The sequence below is a fragment of the Dipodomys merriami genome, unplaced genomic scaffold (genome assembly GCF_024711535.1).
Source record: "Dipodomys merriami isolate MVZ:Mamm:240054 unplaced genomic scaffold, mDipMer1.0.p SCAF_4, whole genome shotgun sequence".
Classification (NCBI taxonomy): domain Eukaryota; kingdom Metazoa; phylum Chordata; class Mammalia; order Rodentia; family Heteromyidae; genus Dipodomys; species Dipodomys merriami.
In genome coordinates, this window is record NW_027205603.1 from 66,821,709 (window position 1) to 66,848,395 (window position 26,687).

Consider the following 26,687-nt stretch of genomic DNA (forward strand, 5'->3'; position numbering starts at 1 on the left):
GGTTCCTTTAGAGAAAAAGCTGCTCAGCTCTCACCATTGGCATAACTTGAAATGTATTCTTTATTTTTTTGTTGATTGTAGATCTTGAACTCTAGGCCTGGGCACTGTCCCTGAGCTCTTCTACCACTTGAGCCACAGAGCCACTTCTGGCTTTTGCTGTTTATGTGGTGCTCAGGAATTGAACCCAGGGCCTCATGCCTTCAAGGCAAGCACTCTACCACTGAGCCATCTTCCCAGCTCTTTAAAATGTATTCTTGTTCTATGAGAAGCTACAACTACCAAAGGAAAAATCTTTCTTAAACTTTTATGTGCTTTTCTAAATTATAATGAGAAACTTTATGAAAATAAATACCCTTGCAAAATAGGATTTTTCAAAAGTCAAAATGATAGAAATATTTAAATATCACAGTGCCAATGTTTGTTATTAAATTAATATTTTGCTAATACTTTAAATGTGTTATCATAGCACCAACTCACTCATACTTGAAAAATCTAACATATTTAACCCAGTTAATCTCTTTAACAGGATTAATAATCAAGTAGCCTTTTTGGGGGAGACTATATCAGGATTTGAATTCAGGGCTCTATGTTTGCAGGGTAGGCACTCTACCACTGAGCCATTCCTCCAGCTCCTAATCTGTCCTTAACAGGTTGCCAGGAATCAGTTGATATGCTTTTGTAAAGAATGGGAAAGATGGTGGTGTTTACATTTGCTAGTTTTGAGTGTTTTTTTTTTTTTCCCAGGGCTGAGGACCGAAGCCAGGGCCTTGCGCGTGCCGGGCAGGCGCCCTTCCGCTGGGCTAAACCCCCAGCCCCCATTTGCTAGTTTTGAAACAGTCATATGTAGCATATATAAAATTAAAGAATAATTGAAATTACTTATTTTTGGTATAGTTTGGCATCATGAATTCTTTGGGGACAGAATTTTTCTCCAAAACACAGTTATTGCATACAATTCAGCTACATATCCTCTGATATATACCCACAGACTTGCTCAAGAACCAATGTTGTAAAGCAGGATTTCAGATGACCCATTATCACTGGACATTATAAACACAGACCTCCCTAGACAAGTCCTTAGAGGTAGTTATACCCATGAATAGAGAATTCCCTCATATATCTAAAAAGATTGAAATATTTAGCAAACATCTTCTTTTACTACACTGTTACTTTAGGAAGTAAAATGCAGAGAATGATTTGTGAACATTTCAAATGAAGATGTATCATCTTTTTTAAAAAATAAAATGAACCAAGCCGGGAGCCGGTGTCTCATGCCTGTAATCCTAGCTACTCAGGAGGCTGAGATCTGAGAATCGTGGTTCAAAGTCAGCCTGGGCAGGAAAGACCGTGAGACTCCTATCTCCAATAAACCACTAGAAAACCGGAAGTGGCGCTGTAGCTCAAGTGGTTGAGCGCTCGCCTTGAGCTGAAGAGTTAAGGGACAGCGCCCAGGCCCAGAGTTCAAGCCCCATGACCGACAAAAATAATAAAATAAAATAAAATAAAATAAACCAGACATGATGACAGGATGTGGAGGTAGGAAGAGCTTGAGGTTAAAGCCAGTCTGGGCTACATAGTTAGACCCTGTCTCAAAAATAGAAGGAAAGAGAGATGGAAGTTTAATAAAATTCTCCATTTCCCTTCTAGGTTGGCACTCTGGATGTTTTGGTTGGCTTGTCGGATGAACTGGCTAAACTGGATGCATTTGTAGAAGGGTAATTATTTACATGCATGGAGTAGAGCAAAATGAGACACTATTATCAGGCCACCTGAGCATTGGCTTTATTATCAATGTATACTTTGTTTATTGGAATGGTTTTAGAAAATGATTACTATTTTCTTTGTAAGACAGTTTTGTGAAGGTACAATTTTTATATACTTAAATCTACCAGTTTGAAGTGTGAAAATAGTGGAATTCTTTTTAATAATTTTTTTGATGCTAGTCCTGGGGCTTGATTTTAGGGCCTGAACACTATCTTTGAACTTTTTCACTCAGGGCTAGCACTCTACCTCTTAAGCTATAGCTATACTTTCAGCTTTTTTGTTGTTTAACTTGAGATCAGAGTCTCATGGCCTTTCCTGCCTCAGCTGGCTTTGAACTGCAATCCTCAGATGTCAGCCCCCTGAGTAGCTAGGATTACAGGTATGAGCCACTGGTGCTCAGTTATTGTTATTTTTTGTATATTCACAGCAATGTGCGAACGGAACTATGGCCTTAGAACATTTTTATCAATTTTCCCCTCAGATATTGTTTCTGATAAGTAGACACTTATCCCCCAACACCCACTATCCACTTCCTGACACTACAGATTTCCCTATCCTGCTGCTGCTTTCATATAAGTGGAGATAATACATGGTCTCATGTGACTGGTTCTTTTATTTAGCACATAGTATTTTCAAATTTTACCCATGCTGTATATCAACATCTCATTTCTTTCCCCTTTTTTTTTGTCCTGGGCATGATCTTACCAGGTAAGCCAGGCTGGCCTTAAACCTTCCTCCATACTCCTGCTTTAGCCTCCCACGTGCTAAATGCTGGGATTACAGTTCTGTGCTACCACACTTACTCATATTTTATTTATTTGTTTATTTATTTATTTGTCAGTCATAAGGCTTGAACTCTGGGCTTGTGCGCTGTCCCTGCGCTCTTCAGCTCAAGACAAGCACTCTACCACTTGAGCCACAGCGCCACTTCCAGTTTTCTGGTGGTTAATTGGAGATAAGAGTCTCACGGATTTTCCTGCCTGGGCTAGCTTTAAACCATGATCCTCAGATCTCAGCCTCTTGAATAGCTAGGATTACAGGCATGAGCCACTAACATCCGTCCTTACTCATTTTTTTTTTAACACAACCAAATAAAATTCTGTTAAATTCCACTATTACCAAGTAATAATCCATTGCATAGATTTATCACATTTATGAATCCATTCATCAGTCGATGGACATTTATTTATTTTTGCTCCTTGACTAATATGAATAATGCTGCTATGAACATTGTATACATGGGTTTTTTTTGGGGGGGGGGGTGCTTCTAAGGTTTTCTTTGTCTTTAATATGTGTCTGGGAGTGGAATTTCTAGATCATTTGGTTGCTTTGAAGAATTGCAGGACTGCTCTTCAAATGGTTATACTACTTAATATTTTCACCATTAATGTTTAAGTGTTCTAACTTTTCTACTTCTTAGAAAAACTTAGTTACTATTGGTGTTTTTTGTTTATTTTTTTATAGCCAGGCTCATGTGAATGAGGTAGTATCCCATTGTATATTTGATTTCTATTTCAGAATGTTGGGATTATAGGTGTGTGCCACAACATCTGGCCCAACTTCATTCTTTTGCTTTTGGATATCTTGTTGTCCCAGCACCATGTGATGTGATTTTGCCATTGAATTGTTTTGACACCCCCCCCCGAAAATTAGTTGAACATAATGTGATGGTTTGTTTTTATACTTACAGCTGTTTTATTTGTATTTTTATACTTTTGCCTATATATTATCTTGATTTTTCTTTTGTTGTTGTTGTTGGTCATGGGGCTTGAACTCAGGGCCTGGGGGATGTCCCTGAGCGCTTTCACTCAAGGCCAACACTCTACCACTTTGAGCCACAACTCCACTTCCGGTTTTCTGGTGGTTAATTGGAGATAAGAATCTCATACACTTTTCTGCCTGAGCTGGCTTTCAACCAGGATCCCCAGATCTCTACTGTCTGAGTAGCTAGGATTTCAGGCATCAGCCACCAGCCGGCTTCATTATCTTGGTTATTGTGCCTTTTTAGCAAGTTTTAGAATCAGAGTGTGAGTTCTCCAACTTCATTGTTTCTTCACTGTTTACTTGGCCACTGTGGAGTCCTTGCATTGCCACGTGAATTTTAGGATCACAGTGCCATGTGAATTTTATGAGGATTATGTTCAGTCTGTGGATCAACAAAGAAGCATTGCCAATCTTAACAGTATTGTCTTCATTCCATTTGTTTGAAGATGTGATGGTGTTGTCTTGAAAATTCAGTTAGCAAAGTTTTTTTAAACTACAGGTTCTGTCACTTTCATTGTGCTGTGTATAGGCATAAAATTCTGAAGTTTGATACATTGGTAGAATCAGTTTAGAATCTCATTGATTTTTGGAATACAGAGCTTTAAAGTATGACCTAGGTAAATAAGTGTGGTTTATAAAATGCAGAATTCTGGAGGATTTAGAAATTACTTGAAGTTTGCTTAAAGTTTAAAAACAATAGCCTTGATTACAGGGGAATATTTTCTGGAAACGTGCCTGTGTATGTTGTTAAACACATCTGAATTTATAGAGCTACCACAAAGCAACTGATCTGGCAGAGGCAGCTGAGATCAGGATTGCAGAGAGAGATCTTTCAAAATAACATGGAGTGAAAAAGCAAACAGACTTAAAATGTTACATTGATGGCCTTTAATAATGGAGGTGAGTAGGCCTTGTAGGAGACAGTTTTATTAGTCAACTGATATTGAAACCTTCAAATAAGTCTAGGTATTTGGCCAAATAGAATGGAAAAGAAAGAATGAAGGAAATAGAACAAATTACTTTCAGGGTTATAATTCTGTGTATTCAATTGGAGCAAATAATTATGAATTATTGTAAATATAGTGAAATGTATTCAAGATATATTCAAAGACTAATTGATGGAAAGAGTAGTCTCTTTTTTTTTTTTTTTATTATAAGTTTTAAGGTTTATTTACTCCTGGTTATCGAACCTGGGATTTTTAGCCTGCTAATAAGTATGTGCTCTACCATTGAGTTACAATTGCAACATGATTATAGGCTTTTGGTTACTGGCTTTTAGTTACCAGTCCTGAGGTGATTATCCTCTCTGAGATCCCTTCTGTGTCATTCTTCATAGTTTCAGGTCATGACAACCAAAGAGACACTTAAGAAAGGAAGTTTCAGCCAGGCGCTGGTGGCTCACACCTGTAATTCTAGTTACGTAGGAGGCTGAGATCTGAGGATCATGGTTCAAAGCCAGCCTGGGCAGGAAAACTGTGAAACTCTTATCTCCAATAAACCACCAGAAAACTGGAAGTGGCTCTGTGGCTCAAGTGGCAGAGCACTTACCTTGAGCTCAGGCCCAGAGTTCAAGCCCCACAACCAACAAAAACAAACAAACAAACAAACAAAAAAAACCCAAACAACCAGAAAGGAAGTTCCTGAGAATGTAATTATCAGCATTATATATGGCCTTTGTTAATCATCCTGTTGGCTGTCTGCTGGTTTTCAACTTTTCAGTGGGATGTTCAGAGTATAGTTTACGTTAGCTAAGGGGTTTTAGAGAGGAATCTGAAAAGTATTTAGGGCAAATGTAGAGAGCATGGTGAATAGAGAGTTACCTGTGCAGTTTGTTGGCTTATCTGTGTTGCTCTGCAAGCTTGTCTTTATTCTACCTGAGATGGGAAACTTGAAAATCTGTGGTTAGACCTGGGTAGAATTGACAGATTGTAGCTTAGTGATTTAAATGTTCCATCTTTTAAAGACTGATCAGGTGGTATGTAAAGTAAATCATAGTAGTAAATCATAGTTAGGAACTTACACAGTTTCTAACATAAACTGCCCTAATCTCAGCATGAGTCCCAACCTCCTCCCTCTTCTGAATGCCCAGGCATTTCTGTATCTCCTTATCTTGACTCAGATGATGCTTTTTGGCAAGAGTGTACTTTCTTCCCATGATTGTATGGGAAAAATAAACTCTTGCCATCCTTTCTTGCCCTTGCTCCTGAACTGCTATACTAAGTTTTCTTGATTGTAGCAGCAGGAAATGATTGCTTTTCTCTGTGTGCTTCTTTGTAACCTGACAGTCTCAACTGGCACTTACCTCAGATTTCTTTGTAGTTACTCATTTGTGTATCTTGGTACCTCTCCAGTTAGATTGCAAGCAATGTGAAGGTAGTGATTTTGTTTTGTATAATTTTGAATTCCACCAGGCCTACAGGCAGGCATGGGATGGGGAAAATGGCACTGAACTCCAGAGTCAGGATACCATGTTTCTTCTCAGAGGTCTGCCTTTAATTGTTGTGACATTGGATAAGTCACTAATCCTCTGTTTATCTCAGTATCTTACTTATAAAATGAAAGGATTGACAAGGTCAGACCCAGGTAATTTCTGCACTAAGCTTTCTTCTACAGCATAGCTTCTGTAGTTACTCATGAATAAATTGAATAAATAATGTAGGACTGTGATCTTCATGACAATTGCTGATGTCTGTTGGTGGTCTGATCCCATCTATCCTAAGTGAAGGCATGGTTCTGCTGTAAAAGCTAACTCCCTACCTCCTCCTCTGTCCTTGACCCTTGCAGTCAGATCCATTAGCCAGTTTCTTGGTATGTAATATACAAACTGTTTCATGAAATATTCTGATCATTTCCCCTTAGTATCCCACCCCTTCCTTTCTAGGCTAATAAACACATTACATGTATCTTTTTTTAAGCAATTTTTTTTATTGTGATTGATTACATAAATTTTTCATTATTGAGGGATAGTGATAGTTAAAGTCACAAACACATTCATTATGCATTTTTAAAACTACCATTAGACATTTGATTTTTGTGTATAACAAAATTTTGGTCCATTTTGTCTTTAAAATGTTATATAAGGTAGGACCCATGTCTTCTACCTTCTAGATATTTGTGTGGAAATATAGTATGTGTGTCTGCATATAGGTATATATATTCATTCAAATTTATGTTTGTGTGCCATGTTCATTGCATAACATGGATATAGGTCTTTTTCTTGAAAATGATGATTTGTTCTTTTACTCCCCAGCGTGGTTAAGAAAGTGGCTCAATATATGGCTGATGTATTAGAGGATAGTAAAGATAAAGTTCAGGAGAATCTGTTGGCCAATGGAGGTAAGCTAATGTTTCATGATTTTATTATTTTTAACTTGTATAAAGTAAATGACTTAGCTACAAGAATAAAAGATGTGAAAATAATCTGTATGTAAAGATTTTGTTAAATACAACAGAAAGCCATTAATAGTTACTGATATTATTGAGTTTGGTGATACTATAACCATTCCCAGTCCGCCCCTAAAACATAATTTCACATAAGATAATCTTACATTATGGGTTTTGTGGGTTTTTTTTTTTTTTTTTGTCGGTCGTGGGGCTTGAACTCTGGGCCTGGGCACTGGCCCTCAGTTCTTCAGCTCAAGGTTAGCGCTCTACCACTTGAGCCACAGCACCACTTCCGGCTTTTTCTGGTTATGAGGTGCTGAGGAATCGAACCCAAGGCCTCATGCCTACAAGGCAAGCGCTCTACCACTGAGCCACCTTCCCATCCCTTACATTATGTTTAATGTTGCTTATGAGATGAACTCAGATCTTCCATAAGAGCAGTATTATTAGGGCTTTACTTCTGTCTAGATTCTGTTTGCTAACTTTTATGTAAGTTTCTAAGTTGTGTATCTGAGCATTAATCCAGATATATATCAGCTATCATCTCTAGCTTTTCTGTTTAACAACATCTCACTGCTAAAGTCTTAGAATTAAATTACTGATTTTATTTCAGAGTTATGGTTCTTTCCCCTCAAACTCAAATAATGGCTTTTCTTAAAATGGACTTCTGACATTTCTGTGTTTCTTCGGCTAGAAGCTAATAGTTACTAGAATTTGCTCCATGTATTAATAGCTTTATAAAGATGGCTTTGACCTCATGGTGAGTTTTACTTAGATTTCTTTTCTTCTAAAATATCACTTTAGCATTTGCTTCATTTTAAATTAGGTCTTTTTTCTTTCTTTTTTTTTTTTTTTTGGTTAAGTCCTCAGCTTGAACTCTGGACCTGGGCACAGTCTCTGAGCTCCTTTCTGCTCAAGGCTAGCACTTTACCATTTGAGCCACAGTGCCACTTCTGGCTTTTTCTGTGATTAATTGGAGATAAGATCTTGTCTCAGGGACTTTACTGCCTGGGCTGGCTTCAAACTGGGATCCTCAGATGTTCTAGAATCCAGGTGTGAGCCACCGGCACCCAGGCAACCCTTGGTATTTTGAGACAAGGTCTCACTATATAGCAGCTGTGTATATGTCACAGATAGAAATCAGAAGTAATCTTTACTATATCTTTAAATGTGAAAAATGTTATAAAGTATAGCATTTTCACGTATAGATTATCAAAATTGTATAGGTTGACTTTGCATTCACTGTGTAGCTTAGAGGCTTCATACTTTCGATCTTCTTGCCTCAGCCTCCTGAGTTGTGGGATTACAGGTAAACTTGTCAAGGAAAGAACAAATTAAATATGTGGAAAAGACACCTTGAAGTAATTTCTTAATATTTATATTTTTGTCCTACATATGAGGCTTATCATAGATATGAACATATTCTATTTATTCAATCATCAAACTAGAAGGAACATTGTCTACATAAAATTTTGAGTTGAGAAGAGATTATAAGATTAAAATTTTTGGGGCTGGGAAGGTGGCTTAGTGGTAGAGCGCTTGCCTTGCATGCATGAGGCCCTGGGTTCGATTCCTCAGCACCACATAAGCAAAAAGAAAAAAGCCGGAAGTGGTGCTGTGGCTCAAGTGGTAGAGCGCTAGCCTTGAGCTGAAGAGCTGAGGGACAGCGCCCAGGCCCAGAGTTCAGGCCCCACGACCGGACCCAAAAAAAAAAAGATTAAAAATTTTGATAAATCCATGTTACTTAATGTAACTTCCCTAACAATCTTGAGAACTGATATCTTTACTAATTTTTTTCATTACCAATTTGAACATTAAAGTGTATTACTCTACTAGAAAAAATAACTCTTAACAATGCTATTGCTTCTATTCAATAATTAATTTATTTCCTTACTTCAGTTGACTTGGTTACTTACATAACAAGATTCCAGTGGGATATGGCCAAATATCCAATCAAGCAGTCTCTGAAAAATATTTCTGAAATAATTGGCAAGGTAAGACAAAAATTGAGATGGATGGGACACATTAATTTATACTGGCTTTATTTTATTTTGTCGGTCATGGGGCTTGAACTCTGGGCCTGGGCGCTGTCCCTGGGCTCTTCAGCCCAAGGTGAGCACTCTACCGCTTGAGCCATAGTGCCACTTCTGGTTTTCTAGTGGTTTATTGGAGATAAGAGTCTCACAGACTTTTCTGCCCAGGCTGGCTTTGAACCACAATCCTCAGATCTCATCCTCCTGAGTAGCTAGGATTACAGGTGTGAGCCACCGGCGCCTGGCTTTTCTGGTTTTCTTGTGGTTAATTGGAGGTAAAAGTCTCACTGACTTTTCTGCCCAGATTGGCTTCCAACCACCATCCTCATATCTCACCCATAGGGATTACAGGTATGAGCCACCAGCATCTGGTACTTTTTAGGTTTTTGACTAGCAGCTTAAGTATGTGTCACAGATAGAAATCAGAAGTATCTCGACTGTAACCTTAGATAGGGAAAAATGTTATAAAGTATAGCACTTTCACGTATAGATGATCAAAATGGTGTGGTTTGCTTGCTTACATGGCTAATTTCAATATTACATCAAGCTTTTTTGTTTTTGTGTCAGTCCTGAGGATTGAACTCATGGCCTGGGTACTCTCTTGAGCTTTTTTGCTCAAGACTAGATCTCTACTCTTTGAGCCATAGCTCTACTTCCAGCTTTATTGGGTAGTAAACTGGAGATAAGAGTCTCAAGAGCTTTCCTGCTCCAGCTGGCTTTAAACCATGACCCTTTGGTCTCAAGCCAGGATTAGAGGTGTGAGCCCCTGACACCTGGCTTAGATCAACAATTTTTTAAGAAGAGATTTTCAAATTCTATTATTATTTATGTAAATTTTAAGGTTAAGTTAGATTTTATAGGACAGGAAATTAGAATCTAGTAAAGATTTATTAGCTATCCAAAGAGATAACTGGTACTTAGGTATATATGTATACAGTACTTGTGTAGACACTACATGTGTTTCTGATTCTTCTCTTATTGTTATATTGATCTTCTGTACCAATTGCAGAAAATTCTCACATCAGGAAGTATTGGCAGTTTTTGTGCAAATTAAAGTTTAGTATCTATTTTAATTGTGTTAATAGAAGCAGACTTAGACCTATTTTTCTTTTTCTTTTCTGAAGGGAGTAACTCAGATTGATAATGACCTGAAGTCTCGAGCATCTGCATACAATAACCTGAAAGGGAATCTTCAGAATTTGGAGCGAAAGAATGCGTAAGCATCTCAAGTATATATGACTATTAAGTATAACAAAGTATATAATAACATGTACTGGATGAAGTCGTGTTGGTGTTTACTAAGTTCCAAATTATGCTGTTTCCATAACCAAAATGAAGTTTTTATTTCATAAAGGAAGTTTACTAATATAAGTTTATAGAATTCAGATAAATCAAAACATTTTGAGATTGATTTGTTGTTCTTGTTTCTTAAGTAATTGTGAACTGACTTCTGGCTTACCATTTTCTATATTTGATATTTTTCTGAAAACTTATAAAATTATTGATTTTATTTTTTATTATTACTAAGTAGTTTACAAAGTAATTTGATTTCAACATGTCAGTGTATGAGCACAGTGCATCTTGATGAGTGTCACCCTTTCATAATTCTCCCCCATGTCTCAACCTCATTCATCTCCACATTCCAAGTTCCATTTTCACACATATACATTGACTGTTAGGATTTCACTTGCCCGTCCTTCCTCTCTCATTCATCTCTCACCCCTCTTCTAGACCCCTCCTCTTGAAAGTTAATAATTTTAGATTCAGTCAGAATATTAATTATACAACAATTACCTGCTAAGAATTCTATAAAAATATCCTTTTATGATATAAAATTATTCTTTCTGTTTTCCAGGTCTAGGTTTTTCACATTAGGTTTTATTAAAGGATACCCTTGTTTTAGCTGATCTCCTTGTATGACTATTACCAATGTTTGAAGTATATGCCTATTCAACTTGTATTTGCATTACCTAGAGAGGAACATAATTGCAGATTATCAGTATACAAACAGAACAAGTCATTTTTACTAGGGGCATATCATTACTGGAGGACCAAATGAAGACTGGTTTGAAAGAGCTGATTACTAGGTTAAATAATGGAAAATTGCCTAGAATCAAATGATAGCCAGAGAAAGGGAAGAAAACTAAAAGGTTATGCTTAGATGACATAATACACTGAAATAGACTTTGATCTAATAAATAGCACTTGCCTAGTCAATACTACATGTAATCAGGAAAACTGAGTTATAATAAAGCAAACACAAAGGTAGACACTGGATCTTGATAAATGTTGACATCTCTGTGGTTATAGAGATGGAATATATTTGGCAAAGTGTTAACCAAGGCTAACCATTGCCTTGAGATATATATGTAGCATGCATAAATAGGATTAGTCTAACACAAGTGAAGACTTGTGTTATAGAAAAGCATAACTATTCACCAAATGATTTTTTTTTTCTTACTTTTCAGAGGAAGTTTGCTAACGCGAAGTCTGGCAGAAATTGTGAAGAAGGATGACTTTGTTCTTGATTCAGAATATCTTGTCACATTACTGGTAGTAGTTCCTAAGTATGTCTTTCTATTAAAAAAGATTTATTTGTTAAAATAGAAGAAAAATGTTAGTGTCTGTTTTACTATAAAACTGAAGTATAGAGAGTATAACCTTGTCATTTATCTGTCAACCAACATTAACTCATGTGGCACACACAATAGAATTTAGTTCATAATCTGGTAATAGAGACACTGGTTTTAAATTGAGATTGGTAGAGTTGACTCATTAAAAAATTAAATACTGGAAGTGGCACTGTAGCTCAAGTGGTAGAGCGCTAGCCTTGAGCTGAAGAGCTGAGGGACAGCACTCAAGACAGAGTTCAAGGCCCACAACCAACCAAAAAAAAAAAAAATTAAATACTAAGTTACTATTGTATTTTCTTAGAGTCAGGTTTTGGATTTCTTGAAATAGAAAAGTCCTTGGGATTTGCTTTTCTAAAAAAACCTTTCTGACTAGTTAGATGGATTTAAGCCCTGTAAGAAACAAAGAATAGATTGGATTAGGGACACTTATCTCCCCCCTCCCCCCTTCCTCCCCTTCCCCCCCCCCCCCCCCCCCCGTCTCCCCCCAAAAAGGGCCAGATAGTAGTTTAGGCTTTGCTAGCCATCTGAACTCTATCACAACTACTCAACTCTATTATGTCAAATTTGTTGTTAGAGCTGAAGCAGCCCAGACAAGCAAGAAGATATGGCTTTGTTTCAGTAAAACTATTTGCCAAACAGGTTCTATTATGGGAATAATTTGCTGACCCCTGGATTAGCTAACTCTTTTAAATCTCATTTTGAATAGGCTTTCCATATTAATTACTACTTGATCATAGCTAGTGGTAAAATGAAATCTTTGGCTAATAGGAGGAAGATCAGAATGATGTGTAGCACTGTTAATGATTTCACTTCTTACACTGAAGTCTTGGTATTGGAATCCTTGGGGAATCCCAGCTGAGATGAGAAACTTGGAATCTTTTCAGAGTGATATTGCATGGAGCTTTCCTTACCTTGCTCTGCATGTTTATCTAGTTAGATTGGGAATACTCGAAAACAGTGGTTCCTAGAGAAGGGAGGGAATTTACCTCCGTGGAATTCCCAATGGCTGTAATGTTATCTGATTTGTTGTAGTATGCAGGCTTTTTTTTTTTTTTTTTTTTTTTGGTCTGGTCGTGGGGCCTGAACTCTGGGCCTGGGCACTGTCCCTCAGCTCTTCAGCTCAAGGCTAGCACTCTACCACTTGAGCCACAACGCCACTTCCTGCATTTTTTTTCTGCTTATGTGATGCTGAGGAATCGAACCCCCGGCCTCATACATGCAAGGCAAGCGCTCTACCACTGAGCCAACATCCCAGCTCGTGGCTTTTCTGTTTTTCTTTGCACATAGAGAAAGACTTGAAACTCAGGGTATGGCTCTGAAAGTTTAGTTTTATATTTTAGATATAAGACTCTTCCCTGCTGTATTGGAGCATTGTTATTAATGAGGAATTTCTGCATACCTGTGCTTTAATATCTTGTCAGAAAATTATATTTGCCCATATTTTTGTCTAATTCAATTTTGCTTAAAACCAGAACATTTCTGTATCTTGTAATTGACTTATGTAGCTTACCTTACATAATAAATTATTCTTTATTATGGTCCACAAAGACTATATTAGTCTTTGTTTTAACACTCAAACACACCTTATTTTGCATCCCAAACATAGTTATCTCGCCACACCTCCAGAAACCAGTGTCCTGTGAACAGGTTGTAGTGTTTCAGTTTTGGTAAATGAGGTGTAATACTTACCAGCCATAGAATAGAAAGTATAAAATGTTTACTGAGTTTTGTTTCCTTTCCATTTCAATTCTAGGATTTGTCTCTTTTGAGACAATGGCCATACGAGTGGTGATTTGTACTTCCTATCTTACTCTGTTTTTGAAATTTATTCTCATTAGAAAGTTTGAAGTGTTTACTCCATATATGGGGTGTATTTTACTCTATCTAAATTTCTTATTTGTCCTGTATTTTTTTCTCTTCCTGGATGGGGCTAGAAATAGTAATTGTTTTTCTTTTCCAGTGCTTACTCTTCCTTCTCTGCAGGTTAAACCACAATGACTGGATTAAGCAGTATGAAACATTAGCTGAAATGGTCGTTCCAAGATCTAGCAAGTAAGTAGTAGTTTTTGTAAAACCATTTGTTTCTGGCCCATGGATGTAGTGATAAACATTTGCCTAGAATGCACAAGGCTCTGGGTTTGATCCCCAGTACTACCAGAAAGAAAAAGAGGAATTCCTATCATTTTTCTTCACAGTTTGGACATTGGGTCAGGAAATGATTTTGCTGTTTTTCCTTTGTGGCAAACCTATAATTTTAGAGTATCATTTTTATGCTGTAAGATAAATTCAGTAATCATAGTTTTAGATGTGAAAGAGACTTGACACAGACTTGGCATGTTTATAGACAGAAGATTGTGGTCAGTGAGGAAGAATTGTTTGCCCAGAGTCATTGCCCAGACAGCCTTAGAACTGGAACCCTAGTCTGTAGTATGGCACTTTTTTTTGCTGTATCATGCTACCTTCTGAGAAATCTTCACTTCCTGTGTCCTGCATCCCCACTGTGTCACTAATTCCTCATTTTGTCTTGGAAGAACTTTCACTAGGTGGCTGCAGATAATCTCAGTTGATCTTCAGATATTCATCATTGCTTTGAGTATTGACTTCGCCGAATCTATACATTTCTTAAAAATAGCAACACCGCCATTTTTGTGAAACAGTTGTTCAATTTATGAACTTACCATAGATTATGCAATTTGATATTTACTGCAATTCATGAAGCAATTTAGGTTGTTATCTTTTCACTCATAGGTGAGGAAGTCAGATTCTTATGTGGTATCCAGTGGCAAAGTTAGCAAGCTCAGATCTTTTTTTTATGCTGGTACCAGGGTTTGAACTCAAAGCCTAAGCACTGTCCCTTTGCTTTTTTGCTTGAGGCTAGTGCTCTACCACTTGAGCCATATCTCTGTTTTCAGCTTTTTACTAGATAATGGGAGATGAGAGTCTCATGGAGTTTTCTTCCTATTCTGGCTTTGAACCATACCATGCTCCTCAAATCCTCAACCTTTTGATTAGCTAGGATTACAGGTGTAAACCATTGGCACCTCACTCAGGCTCAGATCTTTAACTTCAGATCTTGTATTTAACCTTGTTCTGTGTCATCTTCCCTTGTATTTTGCCTTTGTCACATAAGATGTTCTTTGAGAAAATACTAGTATAGTATATGTATACCAAAAGAATGTAAAATACCTGGAGGAGACAACCCTGTGAAAGAAAGGTATTAGGAGCTAGAAAAGTAGTAGAATTAGTCAGGTCAGGCCCATGAAATATTTTCTTTTCCAGTTTCATTGTGTCATATGGGAGGTAGCTTAGTATAATGGAAAGAGTCCTGGACCCAGGGATCTGAGTTCTATTGCGTTCTGCTACCAGCTTGCTGTGTGACCTGGGGTAAGTCTTTTAACTTCTCTGGGCCTCATTTTCTTTGTAGAGTGAGCATAGAACTTTCCTTCTTTATGTTATGAAGTTAGCTTAAATTTGAGAGAGTATACAAAAATAAGATAGTATTTCACAAATGAGGCTGTAATTTCACAATATTAAATCCTCCTTTGAAAGTAGGACTGTAAAATATTAATTCAGAAATTTAGACCCTTTGCTAATCACCTTAGTAATTTAAAGGCAGAAATGCCTATGAGAACAGGTAATATCTGTCTTCTGAATGAGCTTCCTAGAGTCCCCAACCCTGCCTCATTCAGTTCAAATATCTATTTCTCAGTTCAAAATACATCTGGACTCATTGACTCAGAAATGTAGCTGTTCACATGTTGTAGAGAATGGAGCACCTTCACAGCTAGCACCATGAAGAGCTTGGATAGGCATGTTTCCAAGGCATATGTTATTCAGGAAAGGCCTCTAACCACTAATGCATATTTTTTGGTAGGCTAATAGCTAATATTTTAAAGTAATAATTTCTATATATTGCAAGTGCTTTACACAAATCAATAAATATAGACAGTACTTGATACTTTTTTTTTTTTTTTTTTTTTTTTTGCAGTTCTGGGCATGGAATTTGGGATTCAGGGCTTTGTAAATGCTAAGTGAGGCATGTAAGCCATGCTTTCAAAGCCCTTTTTATCTTGGTTATTTTTAAGATAGGGTCTCATTTTATGCCCTACATTGGGCTTTGGTCCTCCTCCTTGTATTTTCTGTATTACTGGAGATGACAGGTGCATGCACCCAGCCTTTGTGCTTTCCTGGTAGCTGGGATGACAGGCTTGGGCCACTCTGGTTAGCCATTGAATGGGATGAATCTCACATACTCTTAGGCCTTGGTTGGCCTTGAACTGCTGATCTCTGCCACCCAAGAAACTAAGATTCAGGTGTTAGCTACTACACCCAGCTTACTTGATAGTTTTTAGCATGATGAATGAGCGATTAGTCTTGGAAGCAGTGAAGATGAAAGAGGCATTTTGAAGTAGAAGATTGGAAAACATTGTTCCCAAACTTCCTTCATCTGTGTGTGCTTGAGATAGTATCTCACTGTGTAGCCCAGGCTGCTCTTCTGAATGCCAGAATTATAGACGTGTGCCATACTTGGCTTCATTTTAGAAATAATTCAAAATCTATTTGCAGAATACCCCCAGAAGTTTGAAAATATTGGGCAATTGAAAAACTGGCGTTGTATGGCAAAATGCATAGATGTATATAAAAGCCTGTGCAGAGAAGTAGAGGCTGGGCTGCTGTTAGAACACTATTCAGAGAGAGAAGCTTTTCACTTTCCCCTTTCTTGTGTCTCCATTTGCTTCTTAAAATGTCTGAATGGAACCAGGCACATGTAATCCTAGCTACTCAGGAGGTTGAGATCTGAGGATCCCATTTCAAAGCCAGTCCAGATAAGAAAGTCCATGAGACTTTTATCTCCAATAAACCACCAGAAAACCAGAAGTTCAAGCTGGGAGTATGACTCAGTAATGGAGCCCTTTGCCTAACATGCAGAAAGCAGCACCAGAAAAAAATAAAGTCTGATTGGGTCAGATGACTGATTAATTTGTGCCTTTCCTCCACCATAAATTCATTTGGGCTTCAAAGGATCAGTTCAGTGAGCTAGAACTGCAAGTGAAGATGAGTTTCTCCAGAAGTGCACAAAGAATCACATTAGCTGCTATGCAAAGATTTTGGAGCTTTGCAAAGGTTAGGGAAGCAACTAGATGGATTGGTGAGGGAGCAGCCAGCATGACTGGCCCAACTCTTAGGACAGAGGCAAGGGACCACAAACAGCAGTAAAAGCTCCTAGGCTCCAGAAAGCACTACCTCTCTTAGCGTCCACTGGACTGGAAATACCAGGAAACATCTGAAAAACACATAAGCATGGCTTTTTAGGCATGTGACACCTATGAGAAGTCATAATGGTAGAACTCAGTGGAGTGAGTTTACTTATTTATTAGAAGCTGGTAGAACTTTTGCAAATTGGATCAAATTAAGCCTCCTGGCAGACAGTTTCTGGCTGACCTGTATCTGAGGAGAGTAAAGTCCATGTTTAGTTATGAAGATAGGTGACTTTCTTGCCTTTTTCTCTCCTTGTGGCTTATATTTTGTTGCTTCACGCTGGCTTCATGTGTTACTTAGGTCCCTACTGGTTTTGCCTTGGTTTCAAATCTGTCGTTGGTCACCTCCCTGATGGTCACACGTTTTATCACTTCTACTTGGTTTCTGTGACTTATCTTTTGTCTCACCCTGAACTTCTTGAAAAGTTCTGCCTTAGAGTCTTAACTCCTTAGCAGGCTAGCTCTGTTTTTTTTACTCCCCCTTGGTTTGATCTTGGTGCAAAGGCCCAGCCCTTTGTTTGCCTTAATTTGTTGATCATCATGCTTCCCCCTTGCATAGACTAGACTCTCTAGTCATTGCCAGGCCTTCTCCTGCCAGCAACATTAGCCCTGCAATTCACTGCCCAAATGTAATGGCTAGCCTCTGCCCCTACATTGCTAAGTGAGTGGAAGAGACTGGTATCACTTTAACCCCCTCCTAAGCTGCTTTGTGTTGGGGCACAGTCCGGTTTTGCATCTCTGGAATTTTGGGACTTTGGAGTCTTCATCTGTCTCCTGCCCTACCCATAGCTTCAGATTTAACACACTGGGTTCCCAGTGGACTGTCCCTAGGAAATCAGCATGACCTCCCCAGGCTCAGACTGCAGCTGTCCATTTTCCTTGTGGTAGGTGGCAGTAGCACTGCCTGCCTAGTGATCCAGACCAAAGCACAGCCAGAAGCCATCAAGACTCCTCTTCCCCCAGCTCCACCCCAACCACTCATGTCATTTCTTCCTCCCATGGTTATTGGAGACATAGGAAATTTCTGTTCTGTAGGTGAAAATAGATACCTAATTTCATGAAGTTTTTTCTGTCTGCTTTAAATGCTCCCTCCTCTTCCACCTATCTGCTGCTGCCCCAGTTTAAACTCCTGTCATCCCCGGCTGGGCCCCTGGTAACTGCCCTCTGCTGGTCTTCTTTGTCCTCAGTCACTGCTGCCATTTCCATCTTGAGATAAATCAGTCTGTTTGCTGCTGCTCTGCTTAACACCCTTCTTCCTCCTCACTTTGACATGCTGTGTTCCAGCCATACTTACTTGGGGGCAGTTCCTCCTCTGGGTTTGTTTGCCTAGGAGGTCCTACCTGGAATGTTTTCTTTTGCCTGTCTCACAAACTACCAGTTGGATGGCCTTATCTGTGAAACTCTTGAATGCCCATAGTACACATTGCCCATAGTCTAATGTGTGTCTTCAGCTTTAGAGTAGTTATCTGTTTATATGTTTCCTCAATTGGAGCCATACCTGGAGGTCAGAGAATTCTGTCTTACAAATTTCACCTAAAATTTAATAAGAATGGGGCACATTAGAGCAGCTAAGTACATGTACATGACTAAAAGTACAGTATACTAAGGACTTACGTTTATTTTTTGTAAGGGTTTTTTTTTTTTTTTTTTGCACTCTGGACCTTGTGTTTTCTTTTTTTTTTTTTTTTTTAGTTTAAATTTTATTTTATTTTATTTGAGAACATACTGTACAGAGGGGTTACAATTACATTGGCAGGATAATGCATACATTTCTTACCAAGCATTGCAGCCTCCTCCTTTGTTTACCCTTCACTTCCCTTCCCCGCCTCCCACCTTGTGTTTTCTATGCTGGCCCTTTACCACTTGAACCACATCCCCATCTTTTTTTGCTTTAGTTACTTTTCAGATAGGTTTTGTGTTTTTGCCCAGGGCTGGCATAAATCATGATCTTCTTAAGTAACTATGCCTCTGTTATAGCTAGGATTAAAGTCTTGGCCACTATGATAGGCCTATATGGTATTTAAAAAATACTTTCTTGGGGAGAGAGAGGAAAAAACAAGTAGCTCTTACATATTTATTTTATCTTATTTTCTTTGTTTCAGTCCTAGAGTTTGAACTCCAGACTTGGGCGCTGTCGAGACTAGCCATTTACCATTTGAGCCACAGCTCTACTTCCAGCATATTGGTGGTTAATTGGAGATAAGAGTCTCATAGACTTTCTTGCCTGACCTGGCTTTGAATCATGATCTTCGGGTCTCTGCCTCCTGAGTAGCTAGGATTACAACCACTAGTGCCTGGCATATATTTTTTTTCTTTCTCTCCCTCCCCTGCTTTTTTTTTGCCAATCCTAGGGCTTGAACTCTGGGCCTAGGTGCTATCCTTAAGCCTCTTTGTGCTCAAGGCTAGTAGTCTGCCACTTTAGCTTTTTCTGAGTAGTTTATTGGAGATAAGAGTCTCACAGACTTTTCTGCCCAGGCTGGCTTCAAACCACAATCGTCAGCCTCCTGATTAGGCTAGGATTATAGGCATGAGCTGCTGTACTGGCGCCCAGCTTATTTTTTTCTTGATAAGGCACACAGTAGGATCTAACTGTACAACAAAGTTTTTTTTTTTGTTTGTTTGTTTTTTTTCTATCTTGGCTTCTTTAGCCATCAGGATTTTGAATCAGCTGTATTACTTTGCTTTCAAATGCTTTTGGAAGGGCTTCAAAACAGCAAAATAATCCTGGCACCAGTGGGTCACATTGTAATCCTAGTTATTGTGGAGGCTGAGATCTAGAGGATTACAGTTCAAAGCCAGTGTGGGTGCAGAAGTACATAAGAGTCCATCTCCAAAAAGAATCAGTAAAATAACCAGCCATGCTGGCTGGAAGCATAGCTTAAGTACTAGAGTACCAGGCAGGCAAGCAAGTTGAGCAAGTACGAGGCCCTGAGTTTAAACCTGTGGACCCTCCCTACCTAAGTAAACAAAATGAAAAACCTACCAATGCCAAAGTATTATATAAAGTTATGATTGATAGCATAATTAATTACAATGGTAGAATATTGCTCATGACTGTGAAATGACCACAGCAAAATTTTTATTTATTTTGATCTCAAACCAGTTTACTCATCATTGAATCAACCTTGGAAAATATAGTTAAAAGCTTTTTCTTTTTCCTTTAAATTTTGTTATTTTGAAACAGGCTGTCATTATTTTGCCCAGGCTAGCATGTAGCCCTGGCTGGCCTCTGACTGAGAATCTACCTACCTCAGCTTACCAAGTGCTGGGATTATAGGTATGCACTACCACACCTGGTTTAACATTTTTGTTTTTTTTTTAAATTCTTCAATCACTATTATAAAGGTGATGTACACAGGGGTTACAGTTATATGTCATGCATAATACACTTTTTTTTTTGGTTGGTTGTGGGGCATGAACTCTCGCTCTGGGTATTGTCTCTGAGCTCTTCAATTCAAGGCAAGCGCTCTGGCACTTGAGCCACAGTGCCACTTCTGGTTTTCTGGTGGTTTATTGGCCATAAGAGACTCAAGGACTTTCCTGCTGAGCTGACTTTGAATCTCGATCCTCAAATCTAAGCTTCCTGAGTAGCAAGGATTACAAGTGTGAGCCACCAGTGTCCTGCCCTAACAAGGTTTTAAAATTGAACTCTGTTTACTTGGTAGCTGACTTGATTTGAATTTCAAAGGCATTAGGAACCAAGAGCAAAGGGTAATAGTTTTAGAAGACATAATTCAAGAGGAGATTTAAATGTTCTAAATCTAGAGAAGTAGAGTTCTTCTGCATGTAAATGATCACAAAATGATGGCAACTCTGAAGCATCTGTTGGTCCTATGCTAGGGAGGTAAGGTTGTCCCTCTCCGCTTGGCTAAAAGCCAGGACTGGTTCAGTTCTTTAAGCCAGTCTTCAGTTCAGCTTTGTAGCTGGCACCAGTATGTATCTGGCTAGCCAAGTAGTCCTTAAGTTTCTGAGAACAATGGAATTTGCTTTTTATTTTTAGTAAAATTTAATAAAGTATCATTAAGTTCCACGAGATCCCTTCCATTTCATCAAACTAATTTTTTAAAAAATTTCATAAGAAGTGGGTTGGGAAGGTGATTCAGTGGTAGAGTGCTTGCCTTGCATGCATGAGGCCCTGGATTCAATTCCTCCATACCACATAAGCAGAAAAAAAAAAAAAGCTGGAAGTGGTGCTGTGGCTCAAGTGGTAGAGCGCTAGCCTTGAGCTGAAGAGCTGAGGACAGCGCCTAGGCCCAGAGTTCAGGCCCATGACTGGACCAAAAAAAAATTTTTTTTCAGAAGAAGCTGGGCATTAGTGGCTCATGCCTATGATTCTACTTATTCAGGAGGCTGAGATCTGAGGATCACAGTTTGAAGCCAGCCTGGGCAGAAAAGTCTGTGAGACTCTTATCTCCAATTACAAAAAGCCAGAAATAAAGCTGTGACTCAAATGGTAGAGCACTAGTGTTGAGCACAAAAGCTCAGGAATAGTTCCTAGGCCCACAGTTTAAGCCCCAGAATCAACCCCCCCCAAAAAAAAATTAAAAACACTACATTGTAAATTAAAACTAAACATTTAAAAATGAAACAATAAAGGGCATAAGGGAGCTTTTAGACATAGTAGTGTTAATTACCTTTGTTGTAGAGGATAGTCTCATATGTATATATGTGTCCAGATTTAACTAAAGTCTACAATTTTTTATGTCATCAAAGCTTGATAAAGTTGCTTTAAAAATACACAAATTAAATACATGAATTACAGAAGAGCAAGAAACTCTTGGTAATGATCCCCCAGCACAAGGTCATGACGGAGTGGGTGTACAGTTCCATAGCCTTTGTATGTTCATAGGTGATTTTTGAAAGCCAAATTACATATCATATGAGCCATACAGTTTGCCCTTCAAATAGTGGACTTTTACCCGAAGGCATTACAAATTGATGTGACAGTTAAAATTTCTTGGCAGTTGTTCCCAGAGAGGTCTTTCTAGTGATTTCTAGAGATGGGACTGAGTTCTAAGCTCACTGACATCTTTAGAAACGTAAAATAGAGCCTAGGATATGCAGAGTACATTGAGTGATGGAAGAACAAAGATCTCTGAAGTATGAGGCTGGGTCAGTGCTGTGAAGTTGGGCTATGCCTTGGTAGGCTGGCTGGGTTAGATTTGAGAGAGGAAAGAGAACTGATTTTCCAGACAAGAAGGGAATATGCTTGAGTAGCAAGGAAACATTATCAACAACCAATCTGGCACTGATAGAGAAACTGATAGAGAGCTTGCTGCTTGTTTTGTTTTTAATACGGGTGATCAAATGTGGTGCCCACACTTGCCAGACAAGAGCTTTACCACTTGTTATAGGTCCTGGGTCTTTATTTTTTTTGAAAAGTGCTTCTTAGATGTTTCACTTGAGTTAGTAGTTTAATTTTGTTGGTTAATAAGAAGTAAATATAATAGAGACTATGAAGGCATCATAAAGAAACATCCAGGGGGTTCAGTATAGAGACAGTACACATAAAGAATATTGGTATGCTTTGGGAACGGTGGTATCCCTTTCCTTGCACCTCTTCTGAACTCTGCTCTTGATAGGAATGAGAGCAGTAAGTACAGAAATTCATAACCATCTTTTTCTGTTTTGTCCTCAGTGTTCTCTCAGAGGACCAAGACAGTTACCTTTGTAATGTCACCTTGTTTAGGAAGGCGGTTGATGATTTCAGACACAAAGCCAGGGAAAACAAGTAAGACTATTATGTTTTTGTTTTCTTTAATTTGTTAGATTAGCTGTATATAGTATGAACACATTTGTGGTTATTTTTCCCTTCAAATTTAGATTCATTGTTCGTGACTTTCAGTATAATGAAGAAGAGATGAAAGCTGATAAAGAAGAAATGAACAGGCTTTCTACTGACAAGAAAAAGCAATTTGTATGTATTCTTTTCTTTAAAAAATAGCATACATTAAACTAGGCACCAGTGGCTCATGTCTGTAATCCTAGCTACTCAAGAGGCTGAGATCTGAGGATTGTGGTTCAAAGCTAGCCCAGGAAGGAGATTCCGTGAGACTCTTATCTCCAGTTAACCACCCAAAAGCTGGGAGTAGAGCTGTGCCTTAAGTGGTAGAGCACCAGCCTTGAACAAAAAAAAAATCTCAGACAGCACCTAGCCCCTGAGATCAAGTTGGAGTACTATTGTGCACACACACACACACATACACACACACACACACACACACACACACAAATAGCATATATTAATTATACAGGAAGTTTCATTGTAACATCTCTACACATGTGTGCAGTATATCCTGTTAACTTCCTCTTCTATATCATTCGGTTTTATCTGCTGTTTTCTTTTTTCTTTCTTTTTTTTTCTGGTCGTGGGGCTTGAACTCTGGGCCTGGGTGTTGTCCCTCAGCTCTTGAGCTCAAGGCTAGCCACTGTGCCACTTCTGGCTTTTTCTGTTTATGTGGTGCTGAGGAATTGAATGCAGGGCCTCATGCATGCAAGGCAAGCACTCTACCACTAAGCCACCTTCCCAGCCCTATCTGTTGTTTTCTAATGAATTGGTTTAATTCATTTGTATCTGTTGAGGTTACTCAGAATAAAGGCTTAACTTTTTAAGATAAGAATCTGATATTCAATATAATTAGAATACTATTTTAAATTGTTAAAAAGCGATTTATTTATTCATTTATTTATTTAAGTCGGTTGTAGGGCTTGAACTCTAGGCCTGGGTGCTGTCCCTGAGCTCTTCAGCTAAAGTCAAGCGCTCTACCACTTGGAGCCATAGGACCACTTCCAGTTTTCTAGTAGTTAACTGGAGATTAGAGTCTCATGGACATTCCTGCCTGGAGCAGGCTTTGAACTGGGATCCACAGATCTCAGCCTCCTGAGTAGCTAGGATTATAGGTGTGAACTACTGGTGCCTGGCTTTTAATTTTTTTTTATTATAAAAATACTGTACAGAAGGGTTACAGTTACATGAGTAAGGTAATGAGTACATTTCCTATTGAGCATTGCTGCCCACTCCTTTGTTTTTCTCCTACTATGTCTCCCCCCACCCACAAGTTTTTTTGTTTTTTTGTTTTTTGTTTTTTTTTTGGGGGGGGGGTCCGGTCATGGGGCCTGAACTCTAGGTCTGGGCACTGTCCCTCAGCTCTTCTGCTCAAGGCTAGTGCTCTACCATTTGAGCCACAGCGCCACTTCCGGCTTTTTCCTTTTTGCTTAAGTGGTGCTGAGGAATCGAACCCAGGGCCTCAGGCATGCAAGGCAAGCGCTCTACCACTGAGCCACCTTCCCAGCCCCCCACCCACAAGTTTTAAAGTTCATTTTCAACATAGTGTCTTGTACATCTCATTGTTAAAATGGGTTGACCTATATCCTTGTTTCAGCATTTTATTATTTCCCTTCCCCTCCCAAATTAGAAAAAATGTATACAAGATGCAGGGTACCAGAATCAAATACAGTGATAACAGGGGTTATACCATAGGGCGAAAAACATACAAAAGAAACAAAAATCACATAGTACATTAAAAACAACAGCAACAAAGAAAAAAACCTCTTGAAATATTTGACATTAAAAAAATAAATTCTTTGACTTATTTCTTCTGTGGATTAATACTCCTTTACAAATATTTGACCTACTGGATTGTTACTTACAAGACCTAATTTGTGGTGATTGTGTTTTTTTTTTTAAAGGGACCACTTGTACGGTGGCTGAAAGTGAATTTCAGTGAGGCATTCATTGCGTGGATTCATGTGAAGGCATTAAGGGTTTTTGTTGAATCTGTTTTAAGGTAAGGAAAGTTAGTTAAGAAGCTTGGGCCTGAAGAGCTCAGAGATTCTGAGTTCAATGGACCTCTTTCTTAGAACACTGTCCCAACAAGGGCCACTCATGCGGGAAAGACAATCAGTCAGTACCCAACAGTTTATCAAGCACATATTTTTCTTATCCTTTGACACCAGGTTATAAAAAGACATTCTTGTGGATATATTCTTTGGTTGTTATGTATAGTCAGTTAACAAGGAGATTATTTCTGAGAAGTTCATGGTTCATCGTTGTGTAGACGTCACAGAGTGCATGATGTAGGTTAGTCACTTGACATGGCATTTTTTTTCCCTTTTCATTTTGAGACAAGGTCTTGCTATGTTTCAGATTAGTCTGGAACTTGCTATTTAGTTCAGGCTAGCCTTCAACTTGAAATTATCCTCCTCTAGCCTCCTGAGTGCTGGGATTAAAGCTCTACATCACCATGCCAAGATTAATGTGGCTTCTTGATACAAAACAGATATGCATGAAACATGAGGTGCATGCATGAGACTGCTGTTAGTATAACATGGCATACTATCTTATAGGAAACTTTTTTACAACTTCTAATCAAAAGGAACACATTCCAAAATCGTGATAAAAGTATAGCACTAGGACTGGGAAGGTGCTCAGTGGTAGAGTGCTTGCCTTGCATGCATGAGGCCCTGGGTTCGATTCCTCAGCACCACATAAGCAAAAAGAAAAAAGCCGGAAGTGGCGCTGTGGCTCAAGTGGTAGAGCACTAGCTTTGAGCTGAAGAGCTGAAGGACATCGCCCAGGCCCAGAGTTCAGGCCCCATGACTGGACCAAAAAAAAAAAGTATAGCACTATAAATACTAAACCAGTAACATAGTTATTATTACCATATACTATGTAGTGTTCATAATTGTATGAGCTATGCTTTTATATGCTGGCGGCCCAGACTTGTATATACCAGCATCAGCACATAGTAATGTGATACAATGACTGTGACATCAATAAGTGATAGAAAATTTTAACCTCTATTATAACCTTAGAGAACCAGCATCATGTACATTGTCTGTCATTGAGCAAAAACATTGATATGCAGCATATGACTTATAGTTAAAATTGGACTACAAAATGTTAACCAATGTTTTCTTAAAATAAAGATTTTTCAAATGTTCTACCTGTATTTTGGTACATAGTATACTAATGAGTTACTGAAATCATTTCATTTTAACCTAAATTTCAATATTTTAGGATATATAAAATCTTAGTCTTGAGATACTTTGTACATATTAAAATTTTCAAAGTAGGTGTAAATAGTGTCTCAAGTTTTCAAGTATATTAGCCTTCCATGTTTTCCTTACTTCTTGAAAGTATTCATGTTTCACCTTAAAAATTGAATAGTAATTGAAGTAACTCCTCATAATGGGTTAATTTTTTTATTATTGATTGATTTTTTTTTTTTTAACATAAGATCTTGTATAGTTTTGTTGGCCTTGAACTTGTGCTTATCCTGCCCGAGCTTCCTGAGTACTGAGATTTAAGACATATACCACTAAGCTCAGCTGTGGGTTTTTTTGTTTGTTTGTTTGTTTGTTTGCTAGTTCTGGGGCTTGAACTCAGGGCCTGGGCACTGTCCCTGAGCTTATTTTGCTCAAGGCTAGCACTCTACCAATTGAGCCACAGCACCACTTCTGGCTTTTTCTGCTTACATGGTACTAAGGAATGGAACCCAGGGCTTCACACATGCTAGGCAAGCACTATTACCACTAAGCCACATTCCCAGCCCAGTGGTTTTTTTGTTTTGTTTTGTTTTGTCTTGTTTTATTCGGTTGTGGGGATTGAACTCTGGGCTTGGGCGCTGTCCCTGTGCTCTTCAGCTCAAGTGTGCGCTCTACTGCTTAAGCCAATGCGCCACTTCCAGTTTTCTAGTGGTTTTTATTGGAGATAAGAGTCTCATGGACTTTCCTGTGGGCTGGCTTTGAACCGCAATCCTCAGAACTCAGCCTCCTGAGTAGCTAGGATTACAGGCGTGAGCCACTGGTGCCTGGCTGTGGTTTGTTTTTAAAGAGAGCTTCCTAGTGGG

The 26,687-nt window shown here is 38.6% G+C and overlaps 1 protein-coding gene across 3 annotated transcripts in view; it reads left to right on the plus strand.

Moving 5' to 3' along the window:
* Nucleotides 1–26,687, plus strand: part of Atp6v1c1 (ATPase H+ transporting V1 subunit C1) — a 49,380-nt gene that overhangs the window by 14,157 nt on the left and 8,536 nt on the right. For all 3 annotated transcript variants that reach the window (XM_069991182.1, XM_069991183.1, XM_069991184.1), the window contains exons 3-11: nucleotides 1,648–1,715; nucleotides 6,779–6,864; nucleotides 8,812–8,906; nucleotides 10,070–10,161; nucleotides 11,414–11,512; nucleotides 13,562–13,630; nucleotides 22,475–22,567; nucleotides 22,660–22,753; nucleotides 24,526–24,623. In XM_069991182.1, coding sequence (XP_069847283.1) covers nucleotides 1,648–1,715; nucleotides 6,779–6,864; nucleotides 8,812–8,906; nucleotides 10,070–10,161; nucleotides 11,414–11,512; nucleotides 13,562–13,630; nucleotides 22,475–22,567; nucleotides 22,660–22,753; nucleotides 24,526–24,623 — 794 coding nt within the window. The remainder of the gene's footprint in view (nucleotides 1–1,647; nucleotides 1,716–6,778; nucleotides 6,865–8,811; nucleotides 8,907–10,069; nucleotides 10,162–11,413; nucleotides 11,513–13,561; nucleotides 13,631–22,474; nucleotides 22,568–22,659; nucleotides 22,754–24,525; nucleotides 24,624–26,687) is intronic.